Source organism: Coregonus lavaretus, assembly GCF_964263955.1.
Source record: "Coregonus lavaretus genome assembly, contig: HAP1_SCAFFOLD_1042, whole genome shotgun sequence".
NCBI lineage: Eukaryota > Metazoa > Chordata > Actinopteri > Salmoniformes > Salmonidae > Coregonus > Coregonus lavaretus.
Window position 1 is genome coordinate 96,372 of NW_028163029.1, and position 15,728 is coordinate 112,099.

Below are 15,728 nucleotides of genomic sequence, written 5' to 3' on the forward strand. Positions count from 1 at the left end.
AAGTGATCTTTAGCCATGTTGTACTTTTCTTAAATGTAGTTTTACAATTTACTAAAACAAGCAGACAACAAGATAATTGCGTTTTAAAAAGGTCAAGTTGTTGCTGTGAGCCAATTGGATAACCTAATTAACCACAGGTTGTCTTCCCCACAGGCGGGCAGGGCTGGGACGTTCTATCTAATAGAGTCATAATACCCATAAAGCCTAGCGGTCAAACAGGGATATGGTTCCAATAGTTTTTCCACCATTCATTTTTCCCAAAGGGGGATTTTAGAAACATTTAAAATAAGGTCTGTGTTTCATGTAGGCTCACCCTGGCGTGACGTTTTGATAACCGTGTAAATCCCTCTTGGACAATGTGACTTTTATCAATATATTCCCCCGTATTTACCCCCAACAAATGAAATTCTAATTAGCTGCTAATTTGGCTATTATACAGAACTACAGGTGCCATGATGATCTGGACGAGACTGCTGAATCGAGGCAAAGGTAAGAATCTCTGGCTTAACTATCTAATGTCAGCTAAATATAGTAATTAATAAATTGGCTAAATGTCTTTAAATTGACTTGTTAGCAAGGGTGCCTGCTAGAAATGATGTGCAGGAGCTTGCAGGGATTTGTAGTCTTGCATGATGTCTACTTTGATGCTAATTAGCATTTTCGAATCTGAGAGTAAATAGGGCCCAATATATTGATAAAAGTCACCTTGTCCGAGAGAGATTTACACCGTTATCAAAACGTCCCGTCAGGGTAAGCCTATGAGAAAAATTAATGGTGGGAAAAACGATTGGAACCATTTCCCTGTTTGACCGCTAGGTTTTATGGGTATTATGACACCTCCACTGTGGGGCTCTATGCCGACTGGGACTAACATGCTGACCAAACTAGTGGCATTGCATGCTCAAGTGTTGCAAAATAAATGTTATTCAATCATTTCATCCAAACGTGTTGTGCACGTCAACGAGCATCTGCATCAGTGGAGGCTCCTCAGAAAAGGAAGAGGAGGACCATCCTCCTCAGTGAATTTCATAAAAATGAAAATGGTCAAACATGGAAAAAGTTATCCTTTTTAGATCAAACTATACTAAATGTAATATGTCACCAAATAATTGATTAAAACACACTATTTTGCAAAGGTCTACAGTAGCCTCAACAGCACTATGTAGGGTAACACCATGGTGTAGCCGGAGGACAGCTAGCGTCTGTCCTCCTCTGGGTACATTGACTTCAATACAAAACCTAGGAGGCTCATGGTTCTCACCCCCTTCCATAGACTTACACATTAATTATGACAACTTCCGGAGGACATCCTCCAGCCTATCAGAGCAGCATGAACTGACATGTTGTCCACCCAATTAAAGGATCAGATAATTAATCTAGTACTGAAAGCATAAACTATAGCTAGCTAGCACTGCAGTGTATAAAATGTGGTGAGTGGTTGACTCAGAGAGAGAAAGACAGTTGAACAGATTTGAACAAATTAATTTATTCAAAAATGAAGGAGAAGCAAGAGAGAAAGAGAGAGAGAGAGAGATTTAGTATTTTGTTTTCACTTTCAGTTTCACTTACTTAGCTAGCAAATGCAGCTGGCTAGTTTAGCCTACTCAAACACCTGGCTCAAACAGAGGGATGCTATGTTAGCTAGCTGGCTATGACTTTTTAACACAACACTGGAACTCTTCCAATTTAAGGTAAGCTTTTGGTATTACTAATGTATTGCCACCGGGGCCCGCCGGTGTAACTGCTTACTGCATGATTATAGCGGGTTTACTAACGCGTTAGTTCTATTTGATATGCTGACTCTGACCTTACTTTAGCTAATATGGTGACAACGATGTAGGCTGTGTGTAGTGGTTTGGCTTGGAAAGGTTTTTTCGCTTGGTCACATACAGCTGATGTGTTATGCATTGAAGTCCACAAACCAAGGGAAGAGGTGAGATTAGGAGAGCATGCGATAAGGAATACAACGTGGCTGCTATGAAAGTGAACAGTGTTGACGCGTGATCAGGGGTGTATTCATTCTGCCGATTCTGTTGAAAAACGTTTCTTAAACGGAAGCAAACGGAAACAAAACGGGGATAAACATACCTGAATTTGTCCAATAGAAACTCTCGTTTGCAACTGTTGGACTAATGATTACACCCTGGTATTGAATGCAGTGGTGGTCAGTGCCATTTAAGATGAGGGAAGACCTTTTTTTTTTTTGGATGAGCATGGCCTTATTTCTATTACAGCATATTGGATGACTCTCATTCATATTCCATTCACCCAGTTCAATGTAACAGTGATAGGTTTAGGCTACTACATGATACTCACATGTTCCCTATACCCATCATGAGGTTGCTACAACCTAGCCTATGAATGAGAGTTTACAACGTAGGCGCACACAGGCCGAGAGACAAATTTCAGGTGACTGACAGTGACATTCAATACCGCCTTGCACACTCTTGCCAGCAAGCTAGCTAGCTAAATGTCCATGAATGTTTCATATGTATTTCGACCTGTCCCCACATTAATATAGCTGGTTCAGAGTTATTTTTGATATTTCAACCTGCCTGTCCTGAAAGCGTCTGGTGTGGACGGACAAAGTCAACATGTGTCGGTGTAGTCGGTAACAAGATGGAATGTTAGTGCCATAATTCTGGAAACAAATGAAAACAGATCCAGAGATGTAATTTGAGCCATAAATGCAGATTCGACAGTTCTAACAGTAAAGTATTGTTTAACATTTACATTTTAGTCATTTAGCAGACGCTCTTATCCAGAGCGACTTACAGGAGCAATTAGGGTTAAGTGCCTTGCTTAAGGGCACATCGACAGATTTTTCACCTAGTCGGCTCAGGGATTAGAACCAGCGACCTTTCGGTTACTGGCACAACGCTCTTACCCACTAAGCTACCTGCCGCAACCTAATGCTTTTATTTATAACTATGGAAAGATGTACCTCACTGCTTATTCTGCTCATTTAGCATTTATAAAAAAAATATTGGTTTACAAATACAAGTCAACAGGTGTTTGTTTGTGGATAGTGAATTACATTTAGCTTAGTGGTTAAGAGCGTTGTGCCAGTCGCTGGTTCTAATCCCCAAGCCGACTAGGTGAAAAATCTGTCGATGTGCCCTTGAGCAAGGCACTTAACCCTAATTGCTCCTGTAAGTCGCTCTGGATAAGAGCGTCTGCTAAACTGTTGTGGTTCTCTGTAGCTCAACTTGTAACGCCAGGGTAGTGGGTTCGATCCCCGGGACCACCCATACACAAAAATGTATGCACGCATGACTGTAAGTCGCTTTGGATAAAAGCGTCTGCTAAATGGCATATTAAAATGACAAAAAAAAAAAAAAAAAAAAAAATGTATTGATCATGGGGGTGGGGGGCATTGGAGGCTACTATCACATGTAAGGTGCCATAAAATCAACACGCCCATTAGAACGCTGTTGTGTAAAAGAATGTTTCCGAAATTCTACTCGGCTTGTGTGACGTCACCATGACAACGGTCGGACACTAGGCTACACTCCAGAGACCGGAGACCGGAGACCGGAGACCGGAGACAGGGAGGGCTCAAATCGGTGCTACGGTCGGACACTAGGCTACACTCCAGAGACCGGAGACCGGAGACAGGGAGGGCTCAAATCGGTGCTACGGTCGGACACTAGGCTACACTCCAGAGAAGACGGAGACCGGAGACCGGAGACCGGGCGCTACTCCCCGTGCTGCAAAGCAAGCAGGGCTCAAATTGGTGCTAAATCCGACCGTGAGTAGCCTACAGAACACCCGCATCGTTTCTATCTCCTTTCAACTTTAGGCCACCTACTTTTCTGACATTAGCTAAATTCGAAATCTTTAGTTTAGCTAATTTTGAACAGGATTACTAGGCCTGCTAATATAATCACTTTTTGTTGAAGTTCTAATACCTATTTAAAAGTGTAGAAGCCCAATTGTAGAAATGGACGCTCCACCCCTGTGTAGGGTTACCGACCTCTCCGTGGAACGTGACACCAGTGAACTCTGCAGGTGAGGTATCCAGTGATCATATAGCCGATTCACAGTTATAACAATAACAAAGTATAAACCTGCCACTGTTTTGAGAAACAGCTGTGTGCTGGGGCTTTAGAAATGTAACCCGCTCTCAAATGCATGGACAGAGAATTGGATGAAAGGAATGTCCGTCCATGATATCGACGTTATAGTTTAACCATGCTGTGGTGCTATAAAGGGGTTCGTTTTACAAATAATGGAGCAAAACAAGCTTATATTTGGGGTTCTGATGGGGTACGACAGTTGAACTAAGGTCATATGTTATATTCTTCAACAAACCAATGTGGATATATGATGAATTGCAATCCAACCTTTGAAAAATACAATAGGAATATCTAAGCCAAATCATTATTCTCTGCCTATCATACTTGGGATAGTTCAGTGTGCCAAACAAGGCTATCTGTAGTGGGCGGTTCCAAACAATGTCCCAACGTTCTAAAGTAACCACTTCTTTAGATGTTTTTACTGGCACGGTTCCAACTCATTTCCCCATAGAGGACATATAGAGGACTCATTTCCCCATAGAGGACATATAGAGGACTCATTTCCCCATTTCCCCATAGAGGACATATAGAGGACTCATTTCCCCATAGAGGACATATAGAGGACTCATTTCCCCATTTCCCCATAGAGGACATATAGAGGACTCATTTCCCCATAGAGGACATATAGAGGACTCATTTCCCCATTTCCCCATAGAGGACATATAGAGGACTCATTTCTCCATTTCCCCATAGAGGACATATAGAGGACTCATTTCCCCATTTCTCCATAGAGGACATATAGAGGACTCATTTCCCCATATAGGACATATAGAGGACTCATTTCCCCATAGAGGACATATAGAGGACTCATTTCCCCATAGAGGACATATAGAGGACTCATTTCCCCATTTCCCCATAGAGGACATATAGAGGACTCATTTCCCCATAGAGGACATATAGAGGACTCATTTCCCCATTTCCCCATAGAGGACTCATTTCCCCATTTCCCCATAGAGGACATATAGAGGACTCATTTCCCCATAGAGGACATATAGAGGACACTTGAGTTATTGTTTCTTGTTCAAAATTCAAATGTTATTTCTTAGTCACAAAAGGTCCAGGTTTGTCAAACAGATTCCAGTTTGATGAAGGGTAAAACAAAGCAAGATATTCCTTGTGTTATAACAGGTTCCAAAATGGTAAGGATGTCAAAAGATACAAAAAAATGCTTGAAATAAAACAAGATCAATTAAGTGGGTTGTTTCTCTTAGGCGTCTTCTAACTAACACAGGCTTGTACTCAAAAAAAATAAAAAAAATAGAATTATTGTAAAATTGACTGTGTCCATAAGGTGTAGATAGTAAGTATAGGCTGGAAGTAGAGGCCTGGGCATTGTTGTTCACTAATTTACTCCAAGTAGGGAAAGGATGGCGGGGTTGAAAAGCGCTTGTAACGACAAGGTAGTGGGTTCGATCCCCGGGACCACCCATACACAAAAAAAAAAAATGTATGCACGCATGACTGTTATTCGCTTTGGATAAAAGCGTCTGCTAAATGGCATATTATTATTATATTATTATATAAAAAAACATGGGGGATTGGAAGTGATGCAGACAATTACATTGATAGAAGTTACAATCTATCTGCAATATAAAGCTGATCTACCCCCATTAAAATAATAATAAAATAAATAAAAATAAAAGGCTTGTACTCGTTCCAATCATGCTCTAACTCCATCTTTACCCATAACCCCCCTGTATGCTACGCTGCAGGTAAACCCAAAAGGTCTCACAATAACAATAAAAGGGGTTCTAATATACATAATTAACATAACAACAGTTTCCGTACATTTCTATACATATTAAGTATTTTTTCTATACAGTTCTATATACTTTCAAACATTTCTTCCCTTTATCCAAAATGTCTCTAACACACATCATTGTGAAGCAGGTAGCAAACAATTACAACCATTTCTAATTTCAAAAAGAAAATGACAATAACACTTGATACGTTATACCTGAGTTCAGCGTGTTCTTCGTGTGAGTGAATTGTGGATCTTCACGTACATTCATTTGAAACTTCATAAAATCGGATGCAAGTATGTGTATCTGTGTTCTTTTTTAAAAATGGAGTATTTTATTAAAACAACAACAATACAATTTATTTGGCTGAAAGGGAAAATAGTGGGTTAAGACTGGAACTAGGGTGTCAGGTCAGTTAGTCAAAGTGGTGTTTAGTCACTGTCTTTCAGTAAAGTCTTAGATCTAGTAATTATGATAGCGGGAATCAATCAATCAATCAATTTTATTTTATATAGCCCTTCTTACATCAGCTAATATCTCGAAGTGCTGTACAGAAACCCAGCCTAAAACCCCAAACAGCTAGTAATGCAGGTGTAGAAGCACGGTGGCTAGGAAAAACTCCCTAGAAAGGCAAAACCTAGGAAGAAACCTAGAGAGGAACCAGGCTATGAGGGGTGGCCAGTCCTCTTCTGGCTGTGCCGGGTGGAGATTATAACAGAACCATGCCAAGATGTTCAAAAATGTTCATAAGTGACAAGCATGGTCAAATAATAATCAGGAATAAATCTCAGTTGGCTTTTCATAGCCGATCATTAGAGTTTAAAACAGCAGGTCTGGGACAGGTAGGGGTTCCATAACCGCAGGCAGAACAGTTTAAACTGGAATAGCAGCAAGGCCAGGCGGACTGGGGACAGCAAGGAGTCACCACGGCCGGTAGTCCCGACGTATGGTCCTAGGGCTCAGGTCTCTCAGTTGGCTTTTCATAGCCGATCATTTAGAGTTGAAAACAGCAGGTCTGGGACAGGTAGGGGTTTCGTAGCCGCAGGCAGAACAGTTGAAACTGGAATAGCAGCAAGGCCAGGCGGACTGGGGACAGCAAGGTGTCATCATGCCCGGTAGTCCTGACGTATGGTCCTAGGGCTCAGGTTCTCAGAGAGAAAGAGAGAACGAGAGAATTAGAGAGAGCATACTTAAATTCACACAGGACACTGGATAAGACAGGAGAAGTACTCCAGGTATAACCAACTAACCCCAGCCCCCCGACACATAAGGTTCCATTCCAAAGAGTCCCTTGTTCCGTTCAGGATTTGTCCTGCATATTGATCATATTCATGTTTTCTCTGTTGATGGTTTGTCAGCTCCAATAGCTGCTTTGGAGTTCTTCATTCCCGTTTCCTTCAAATGTTGACTGACGTTTGTCCTGGTTCGTTTCTTTAGTTTTTGTTCCTTTCCTTACCCAGCTGTAGCGATGGGTTAGTTTTTGTTCCTTTCCTTACCCAGCTGTAGCGATGGGTTAGTTTTTGTTCCTTTCCTTACCCAGCTGTAGCGATGGGTTAGTTTTTGTTCCTTTCCTTACCCAGCTGTAGCGATGGGTTAGTTTTTGTTCCTTTCCTTACCCAGCTGTAGCGATGGGTTATTGTTGATTGTCATGAGTGTGGCGTCCACCGGCCCCAGTGTGGCCAAGTGTCTCCTGTGAGACCAGAATCAAATCAAATGTTATTGGTCACATACACATATTTAGCAGATGTTATTGCGGGTGTAGTGAAATTCTTGTGTTCACAGCACTGTTCACTGTTTCTTGTTTCTCCTGTGAGACCAGAGCACTGTTCACTGTTTCTTGTTTCTCCTGTGAGACCAGAGCACTGTTCACTGTTTCTTGTTTCTCCTGTGAGACCAGAGCACTGTTCACTGTTTCTTGTTTCTCCTGTGAGACCAGAGCACTGTTCACTGTTTCTTGTTTCTCCTGTGAGACCAGAGCACTGTTCACTGTTTCTTGTTTCTCCTGTGAGACCAGAGCACTGTTCACTGTTTCTTGTTTCTCCTGTGAGACCAGAGCACTGCTCACTGTTGTTTCTTCTTTCTCTCTCTCTGTAGATCCATCTCCTTTCTTGGCTTCTTTAGTTTCGGTCTTCAAGTTTCAAAGTTAAGTTTAAAACATGTTTTAACGTTTCAACTTTATGAACATACCCATTGGCACTCACAACTTGACTTAATGTGAAGGAACTTGTCCATCAATTCCTTTGCGCGCGTGCATATTTACATTTTACATTTTAGTCATTTAGCAGACGCTCTTATCCAGAGCGACTCACATTACACTTTATTTTTATTTTTTGATACTGGCCCCCCGTGGGAATCGAACCCACAACCCTGGCGTTGCAAACGCCATGCTCTACATCCCTGCCGGCCATTCCCTCCCCTATATATATATGTATGTATGTATATATTATATATGTAGTATAGTCCACTGTCAATGAGTATAGACAACCTGCTGCTGCTCTGCTAGTCATCAGATGGGGTGAGGAGAGGAGGTAGGGGGTCCCGGTGGGTAACTGGGTCCCCTGCCTTGATTGGATAACTGATTAGAGGGCCCAAGGGGCAAAAAAACAACAATAACAAAAAACTTTTTTTTTTTTTCAATTATTCCATTTTTTCATGGAACCACAGGATGTTCAAAATACGCCAGATTATTTTAAAAAACAAAGCCCCAGTGCTTTTTAATACGGCCCTGTGCGCGTGGGGCACAACATTCAAAGCAGAGCTGGGCCCGGTTTCCCAAAATATCTTAAGGCTAAGTTCCTCGTTAGAACCTTCGTAGGAGCATCGTTAAATCTCCGATCTGTTTCCCAAAAACCATCGTTAGTAAAGTTGCACTTGAAAACGCTCCTTATATATACAGACTACCTCAGACCACTCGTAGAAAAGCTAAGTGCTTTGTTAGATGCTTGTTTGCCCTTCCGTGTCACTTAATACACAGAACATCTCCGCTAAACATACAGAAGAATCAAGCTGTTTATCTGTCTCTCTGCGACTGCCTATAACTTAATACACAGAACATCTCCGCTAAACATACAGAAGAATCAAGCTGTTTATCTGTCTCTCTGCGACTGCCTATAACTTAATACACAGAACATCTCCGCTAAACATACAGAAGAATCAAGCTGTTTATCTGTCTCTCTGCGACTGCCTATAACTTAATACACAGAACATCTCCGCTAAACATACAGAAGAATCAAGCTGTTTATCTGTCTCTCTGGGACTGCCTATAACTTAATACACAGAACATCTCCGCTAAACATACAGAAGAATCAAGCTGTTTATCTGTCTCTCTGCGACTGCCTATAACTTAATACACAGAACATCTCCGCTAAACATACAGAAGAATCAAGCTGTTTATCTGTCTCTCTGCGACTGCCTATAACTTAATACACAGAACATCTCCGCTAAACATACAGAAGAATCAAGCTGTTTATCTGTCTCTCTGCGACTGCCTATAACTTAATACACAGAACATCTCCGCTAAACATACAGAAGAATCAAGCTGTTTATCTGTCTCTCTGCGACTGCCTATAACTTAATACACAGAACATCTCCGCTAAACATACAGAAGAATCAAGCTGTTTATCTGTCTCTCTGCGACTGCCTATAACTTAATACACAGAACATCTCCGCTAAACATACAGAAGAATCAAGCTGTTTATCTGTCTCTCTGCGACTGCCTATAACTTAATACACAGAACATCTCCGCTAAACATACAGAAGAATCAAGCTGTTTATCTGTCTCTCTGCGACTGCCTATAACTTAATACACAGAACATCTCCGCTAAACATACAGAAGAATCAAGCTGTTTATCTGTCTCTCTGTGACTGCCTATAACTTAATACACAGAACATCTCCGCTAAACATACAGAAGAATCAAGCTGTTTATCTGTCTCTCTGCGACTGCCTATAACTTAATACACAGAACATCTCCGCTAAACATACAGAAGAATCAAGCTGTTTATCTGTCTCTCTGCGACTGCCTATAACTTAATACACAGAACATCTCCGCTAAACATACAGAAGAATCAAGCTGTTTATCTGTCTCTCTGTGACTGCCTATAACTTAATACACAGAACATCTCCGCTAAACATACAGAAGAATCAAGCTGTTTATCTGTCTCTCTGCGACTGCCTATAACTTAATACACAGAACATCTCCGCTAAACATACAGAAGAATCAAGCTGTTTATCTGTCTCTCTGCGACTGCCTATAACTTAATACACAGAACATCTCCGCTAAACATACAGAAGAATCAAGCTGTTTATCTGTCTCTCTGCGACTGCCTATAACTTAATACACAGAACATCTCCGCTAAACATACAGAAGAATCAAGCTGTTTATCTGTCTCTCTGCGACTGCCTATAACTTAATACACAGAACATCTCCGCTAAACATACAGAAGAATCAAGCTGTTTATCTGTCTCTCTGCGACTGCCTATAACTTAATACACAGAACATCTCCGCTAAACATACAGAAGAATCAAGCTGTTTATCTGTCTCTCTGCGACTGCCTATAACTTAATACACATAACATCTCCGCTAAACATACAGAAGAATCAAGCTGTTTATCTGTCTCTCTGCGACTGCCTATAACTTAATACACAGAACATCTCCGCTAAACATACAGAAGAATCAAGCTGTTTATCTGTCTCTCTGCGACTGCCTATAACTTAATACACAGAACATCTCCGCTAAACATACAGAAGAATCAAGCTGTTTATCTGTCTCTCTGCGACTGCCTATAACTTAATACACAGAACATCTCCGCTAAACATACAGAAGAATCAAGCTGTTTATCTGTCTCTCTGTGACTGCCTATAACTTAATACACAGAACATCTCCGCTAAACATACAGAAGAATCAAGCTGTTTATCTGTCTCTCTGCGACTGCCTATAACTTAATACACAGAACATCTCCGCTAAACATACAGAAGAATCAAGCTGTTTATCTGTCTCTCTGCGACTGCCTATAACTTAATACACAGAACATCTCCGCTAAACATACAGAAGAATCAAGCTGTTTATCTGTCTCTCTGTGACTGCCTATAACTTAATACACAGAACATCTCCGCTAAACATACAGAAGAATCAAGCTGTTTATCTGTCTCTCTGCGACTGCCTATAACTTAATACACAGAACATCTCCGCTAAACATACAGAAGAATCAAGCTGTTTATCTGTCTCTCTGCGACTGCCTATAACTTAATACACAGAACATCTCCGCTAAACATACAGAAGAATCAAGCTGTTTATCTGTCTCTCTGCGACTGCCTATAACTTAATACACAGAACATCTCCGCTAAACATACAGAAGAATCAAGCTGTTTATCTGTCTCTCTGTGACTGCCTATAACTTTGGAACGAAGTTGACTACAAATACAAAGTTGGCAATGTCTTTGCAATCGATCAAGAGAAGGATAAAAATATGATTGAAATGAAAACCGAGATAACTACATTACAAAATACTCTCAGTAGGGTTATAGGCTACAAAGGCCTGTATATTGAAATCCTATTGAAATCAATTTCATGTTCAGACAATTGAGTTATATTTGTAGGCTACACGGTCTGTAATTTGTTCCTCAATGTGCTGTATTTCATGATGTGTAACAACATGTGTGCCAAATAAATCTGTGATTTAGTACATTATTATAAGACAAGCATTAGAATAAGCTGCCTCAGTATTTACAGCCATAAGCAAAATGTCTGTAACACCATCCATTCTACAGCCTATATCTGTAGAATGAAATATTACAATGGATTTATTTTATTTATTTGACATTTTGCAGGATGAAATCTCGTTGAGATTGAATAGGATCTCTATGCCTTTCTATCAGGTGAACTATATTAAACCGATTTTAATTTGGTTCTCATCCCAGACATGCCTCTTAAGAACAGGACAAGTGGTGCAGCCGGTCTGATCATGGTCCATACGCCTGCTCCTCTAGGTCTCCTCACATCTACGGTAAGACTATTGTGAGACTATTGTGAGACTTGTGAGACTATTGCAAGACTATTGTAAGACTTTTGTGAGACTTGTGAAACTACTGCGAGATTATTGTAAGACTATTGTGGGACTATTGTAACACTATTGTGAGACTATTGTAAGACTCTTGTAAGACTTTTGTGAGACTTGTGAAACTACTGCGAGATTATTGTAAGACTATTGCGAGACTATTGTAAGACTATTGTGAGACTATTGTAAGACTATTGTAAGACTTTTGTTAAACTTTTGTGAGACTACTGTGTTTATTTTCTTTCTTTCTTTATGTAATTTACATTTTGATGAAATGTCTTGAGATGCACCATCTCGTTTTCAACAATCCCCCCAAAAGAAATGTTGGCAACTACTGTCTAATAATATGAATTAAGAAGAAGAAGAAGAAATTACAACTTACAGTAACATAGAACAGTTGTTAATACATGTAAGTCAATAATGAACAGGTTCTAATTTACAACGAGGACCTGTCTAGTGGCAGAGACGACAGCAATATACTGTTGCTAACGGCAGGGCAGGGAAGCAAACTGTGAAGGCAAACACCCTTCGCATTGCACCAAGAGTTAACCCACTTGGTGGGAATTGTAGCGTGTCTCATATAGCAAGGATCGCTACAGTACTCTACAGTCATACAGTACTCCCAAATGGCACCCTATTCAGGGGAATAGGCTCTGGTCAAAAGTAGTGCCATCAGAAAGTATTCACACCCCTTGACTTTTTCCACATTGTTGTGTTACAGCCTGAATTTGAAAATGTATTAATTTGTTTTTAGACCAGGGAGGTTTTCCAATCTCGCAAAGAAAAGCACCTATTGGTAAAAAGCAGACACTGTTGGATGGTGTATCAATACACCCAGTCACCACAAAGATACAGGCGTCCTTCCTAACAACAGTTGCCGGAGAGGAAGGAAACCACTCAGGGATTTCACCATGAGGCCAATGGTGACTTTAAAATAGTTACAGCGTTTTAATGGCTGTAATAGGAAACTGAAAAATCGATCAACAACATTGTAGTTACTCCACAATACTAAGCTAAAGGACAGAATGAAAAGATGCATTCCAGGTGTGGAAAGTTCTTAGAGATTTACACAGAAAGACTCCCAGCTGTAATGGCTGCCAAAGGTGACACTATGGTATTTTAACGATGGTAAATCTAAGGGCAGGCGGTGGCGCTGTAGGTTCAGGGCAGGCGGTGGCGCTGTAGGTTCAGGGCAGGCGGTGGCGCTGTAGGTTCAGGGCAGGCGGTGGCGCTGTAGGGGCAGGGCAGGCGGTGGCGCTGTAGGTTCAGGGGCAGACGGTGGCGCTGTAGGTTCAGGGCAGGCGGTGGCGCTGTAGGTTCAGGGGCAGGCGGTGGCGCTGTAGGTTCGGGGGCAGGCGGTGGCGCTGTAGGTTCGGGGGCAGGCGGTGGCGCTGTAGGTTCAGGGCAGGCGGTGGCGCTGTAGGTTCAGGGGCAGGCGGTAGCGCTGTAGGTTCAGGGCAGGCGGTGGCGCTGTAGGTTCAGGGGCAGGCGGTGGCGCTGTAGGTTCAGGGCAGGCGGTGGCGCTGTAGGTTCAGGGCAGGCGGTGGCGCTGTAGGTTCAGGGGCAGGCGGTAGCGCTGTAGGTTCAGGGGCAGGCGGTGGCGCTGTAGGTTCAGGGCAGGCGGTGGCGCTGTAGGTTCAGGGTAGGCGGTGGCGCTGTAGGTTCAGGGCAGGCGGTGGCGCTGTAGGTTCAGGGCAGGCGGTGGCGTTGTAGGTTCAGGGGCAGGCGGTGGCGCTGTAGGTTCAGGGCAGGCGGTGGCGCTGTAGGTTCAGGGCAGGCGGTAGCGCTGTAGGTTCAGGGGCAGGCGGTGACGCTGTAGGTTCAGGGGCAGGCGGTGGCGCTGTAGGTTCAGGGCAGGCGGTGGCGCTGTAGGTTCAGGGCAGGCGGTGGCGCTGTAGGTTCAGGGCAGGCGGTAGCGCTGTAGGTTCAGGGTAGGCGGTAGCGCTGTAGGTTCAGGGGCAAGCGGTGGCGCTGTAGGTTCGGGGGCAGGCGGTGGCGCTGTAGGTTCAGGGCAGGCGGTGGCGCTGTAGGTTCAGGGCAGGCGGTAGCGCTGTAGGTTCAGGGGCAGGCGGTGACGCTGTAGGTTCAGGGGCAGGCGGTGGCGCTGTAGGTTCAGGGCAGGCGGTGGCGCTGTAGGTTCAGGGCAGGCGGTGGCGCTGTAGGTTCAGGGCAGGCGGTAGCGCTGTAGGTTCAGGGTAGGCGGTAGCGCTGTAGGTTCAGGGGCAGGCGGTGGCGCTGTAGGTTCGGGGGCAGGCGGTGGCGCTGTAGGTTCAGGGCAGGCGGTGGCGCTGTAGGTTCAGGGCAGGCGGTGGCGTTGTAGGTTCAGGGGCAGGCGGTGGCGCTGTAGGTTCAGGGCAGGCGGTGGCGCTGTAGGTTCAGGGCAGGCGGTAGCGCTGTAGGTTCAGGGCAGGCGGTAGCGCTGTAGGTTCAGGGTAGGCGGTAGCGCTGTAGGTTCAGGACAGGCGGTGGCGCTGTAGGTTCAGGGCAGGCGGTAGCGCTGTAGGTTCAGGGTAGGCGGTGGCGCTGTAGGTTCGGGGCAGGCGGTAGCGCTGTAGGTTCAGGGCAGGCGGTAGCGCTGTAGGTTCAGGGCAGGCGGTGGCGCTGTAGGTTCAGGGCAGGCGGTGGCGCTGTAGGTTCAGGGCAGGCGGTGGTGCTGTAGGTTCAGGGCAGGCGGTAGCGCTGTAGGTTCAGGGTAGGCGGTGGCGCTGTAGGTTCGGGGCAGGCGGTAGCGCTGTAGGGGCAGGCGGTAGCGCTGTAGGGGCAGGGCAGGCGGTGGCGCTGTAGGTTCAGGGCAGGCGGTGGCGCTGTAGGTTCAGGGCAGGCGGTAGCTCTGTAGGTTCGGGGCAGGCGGTAGCGCTGTAGGTTCAGGGCAGGCGGTAGCGCTGTAGGTTCAGGGGCAGGCGGTGGCGCTGTAGGTTCAGGGGCAGGCGGTAGCGCTGTAGGTTCAGGGCAGGCGGTGGCGCTGTAGGTTCAGGGCAGGCGGTAGCGCTGTAGGTTCGGGGCAGGCGGTGGCGCTGTAGGTTCAGGGCAGGCGGTGGCGCTGTAGGTTCAGGGCAGGCGGTGGCGCTGTAGGTTCGGGGCAGGCGGTAGCGCTGTAGGGGCAGGCGGTAGCGCTGTAGGGGCAGGGCAGGCGGTGGCGCTGTAGGTTCAGGGCAGGCGGTGGCGCTGTAGGTTCAGGGCAGGCGGTAGCTCTGTAGGTTCGCGGCAGGCGGTAGCGCTGTAGGTTCAGGGCAGGCGGTAGCGCTGTAGGTTCAGGGGCAGGCGGTGGCGCTGTAGGTTCAGGGGCAGGCGGTAGCGCTGTAGGTTCAGGGCAGGCGGTGGCGCTGTAGGTTCAGGGCAGGCGGTAGCGCTGTAGGTTCGGGGCAGGCGGTGGCGCTGTAGGTTCAGGGCAGGCGGTGGCGCTGTAGGTTCAGGGGCAGGCGGTGGCGCTGTAGGTTCAGGGGCAGGCGGTAGCGCTGTAGGTTCAGGGGCAGGCGGTGGCGCTGTAGGTTCAGGGCAGGCGGTAGCGCTGTAGGTTCGGGGCAGGCGGTGGCGCTGTAGGTTCAGGGCAGGCGGTGGCGCTGTAGGTTCAGGGCAGGCGGTGGCGCTGTAGGTTCGGGGCAGGCGGTAGCGCTGTAGGGGCAGGCGGTAGCGCTGTAGGGGCAGGGCAGGCGGTGGCGCTGTAGGTTCAGGGCAGGCGGTGGCGCTGTAGGTTCAGGGCAGGCGGTAGCTCTGTAGGTTCGGGGCAGGCGGTAGCGCTGTAGGTTCAGGGCAGGCGGTAGTGCTGTAGGTTCAGGGGCAGGCGGTGGCGCTGTAGGTTCAGGGGCAGGCGGTAGCGCTGTAGGTTCAGGGCAGGCGGTGGCGCTGTAGGTTC

At 45.4% G+C, this 15,728-nt stretch overlaps 1 protein-coding gene across 1 annotated transcript in view; it reads left to right on the plus strand.

Annotated features, from left to right (window-relative positions):
• Positions 1 to 3,630: 3,630 nt before the first annotated feature.
• fam228a (family with sequence similarity 228 member A) overlaps positions 3,631 to 15,728 on the plus strand; it is a gene marked incomplete at its 3' end in the record, with an annotated part of 36,450 nt that continues 24,352 nt past the window's right edge. The window contains exons 1-2 of the mRNA XM_084193359.1: positions 3,631 to 3,751; positions 11,739 to 11,824. Coding sequence (XP_084049485.1) covers positions 11,741 to 11,824 — 84 coding nt within the window. The 5' untranslated portion in view covers positions 3,631 to 3,751; positions 11,739 to 11,740. The remainder of the gene's footprint in view (positions 3,752 to 11,738; positions 11,825 to 15,728) is intronic.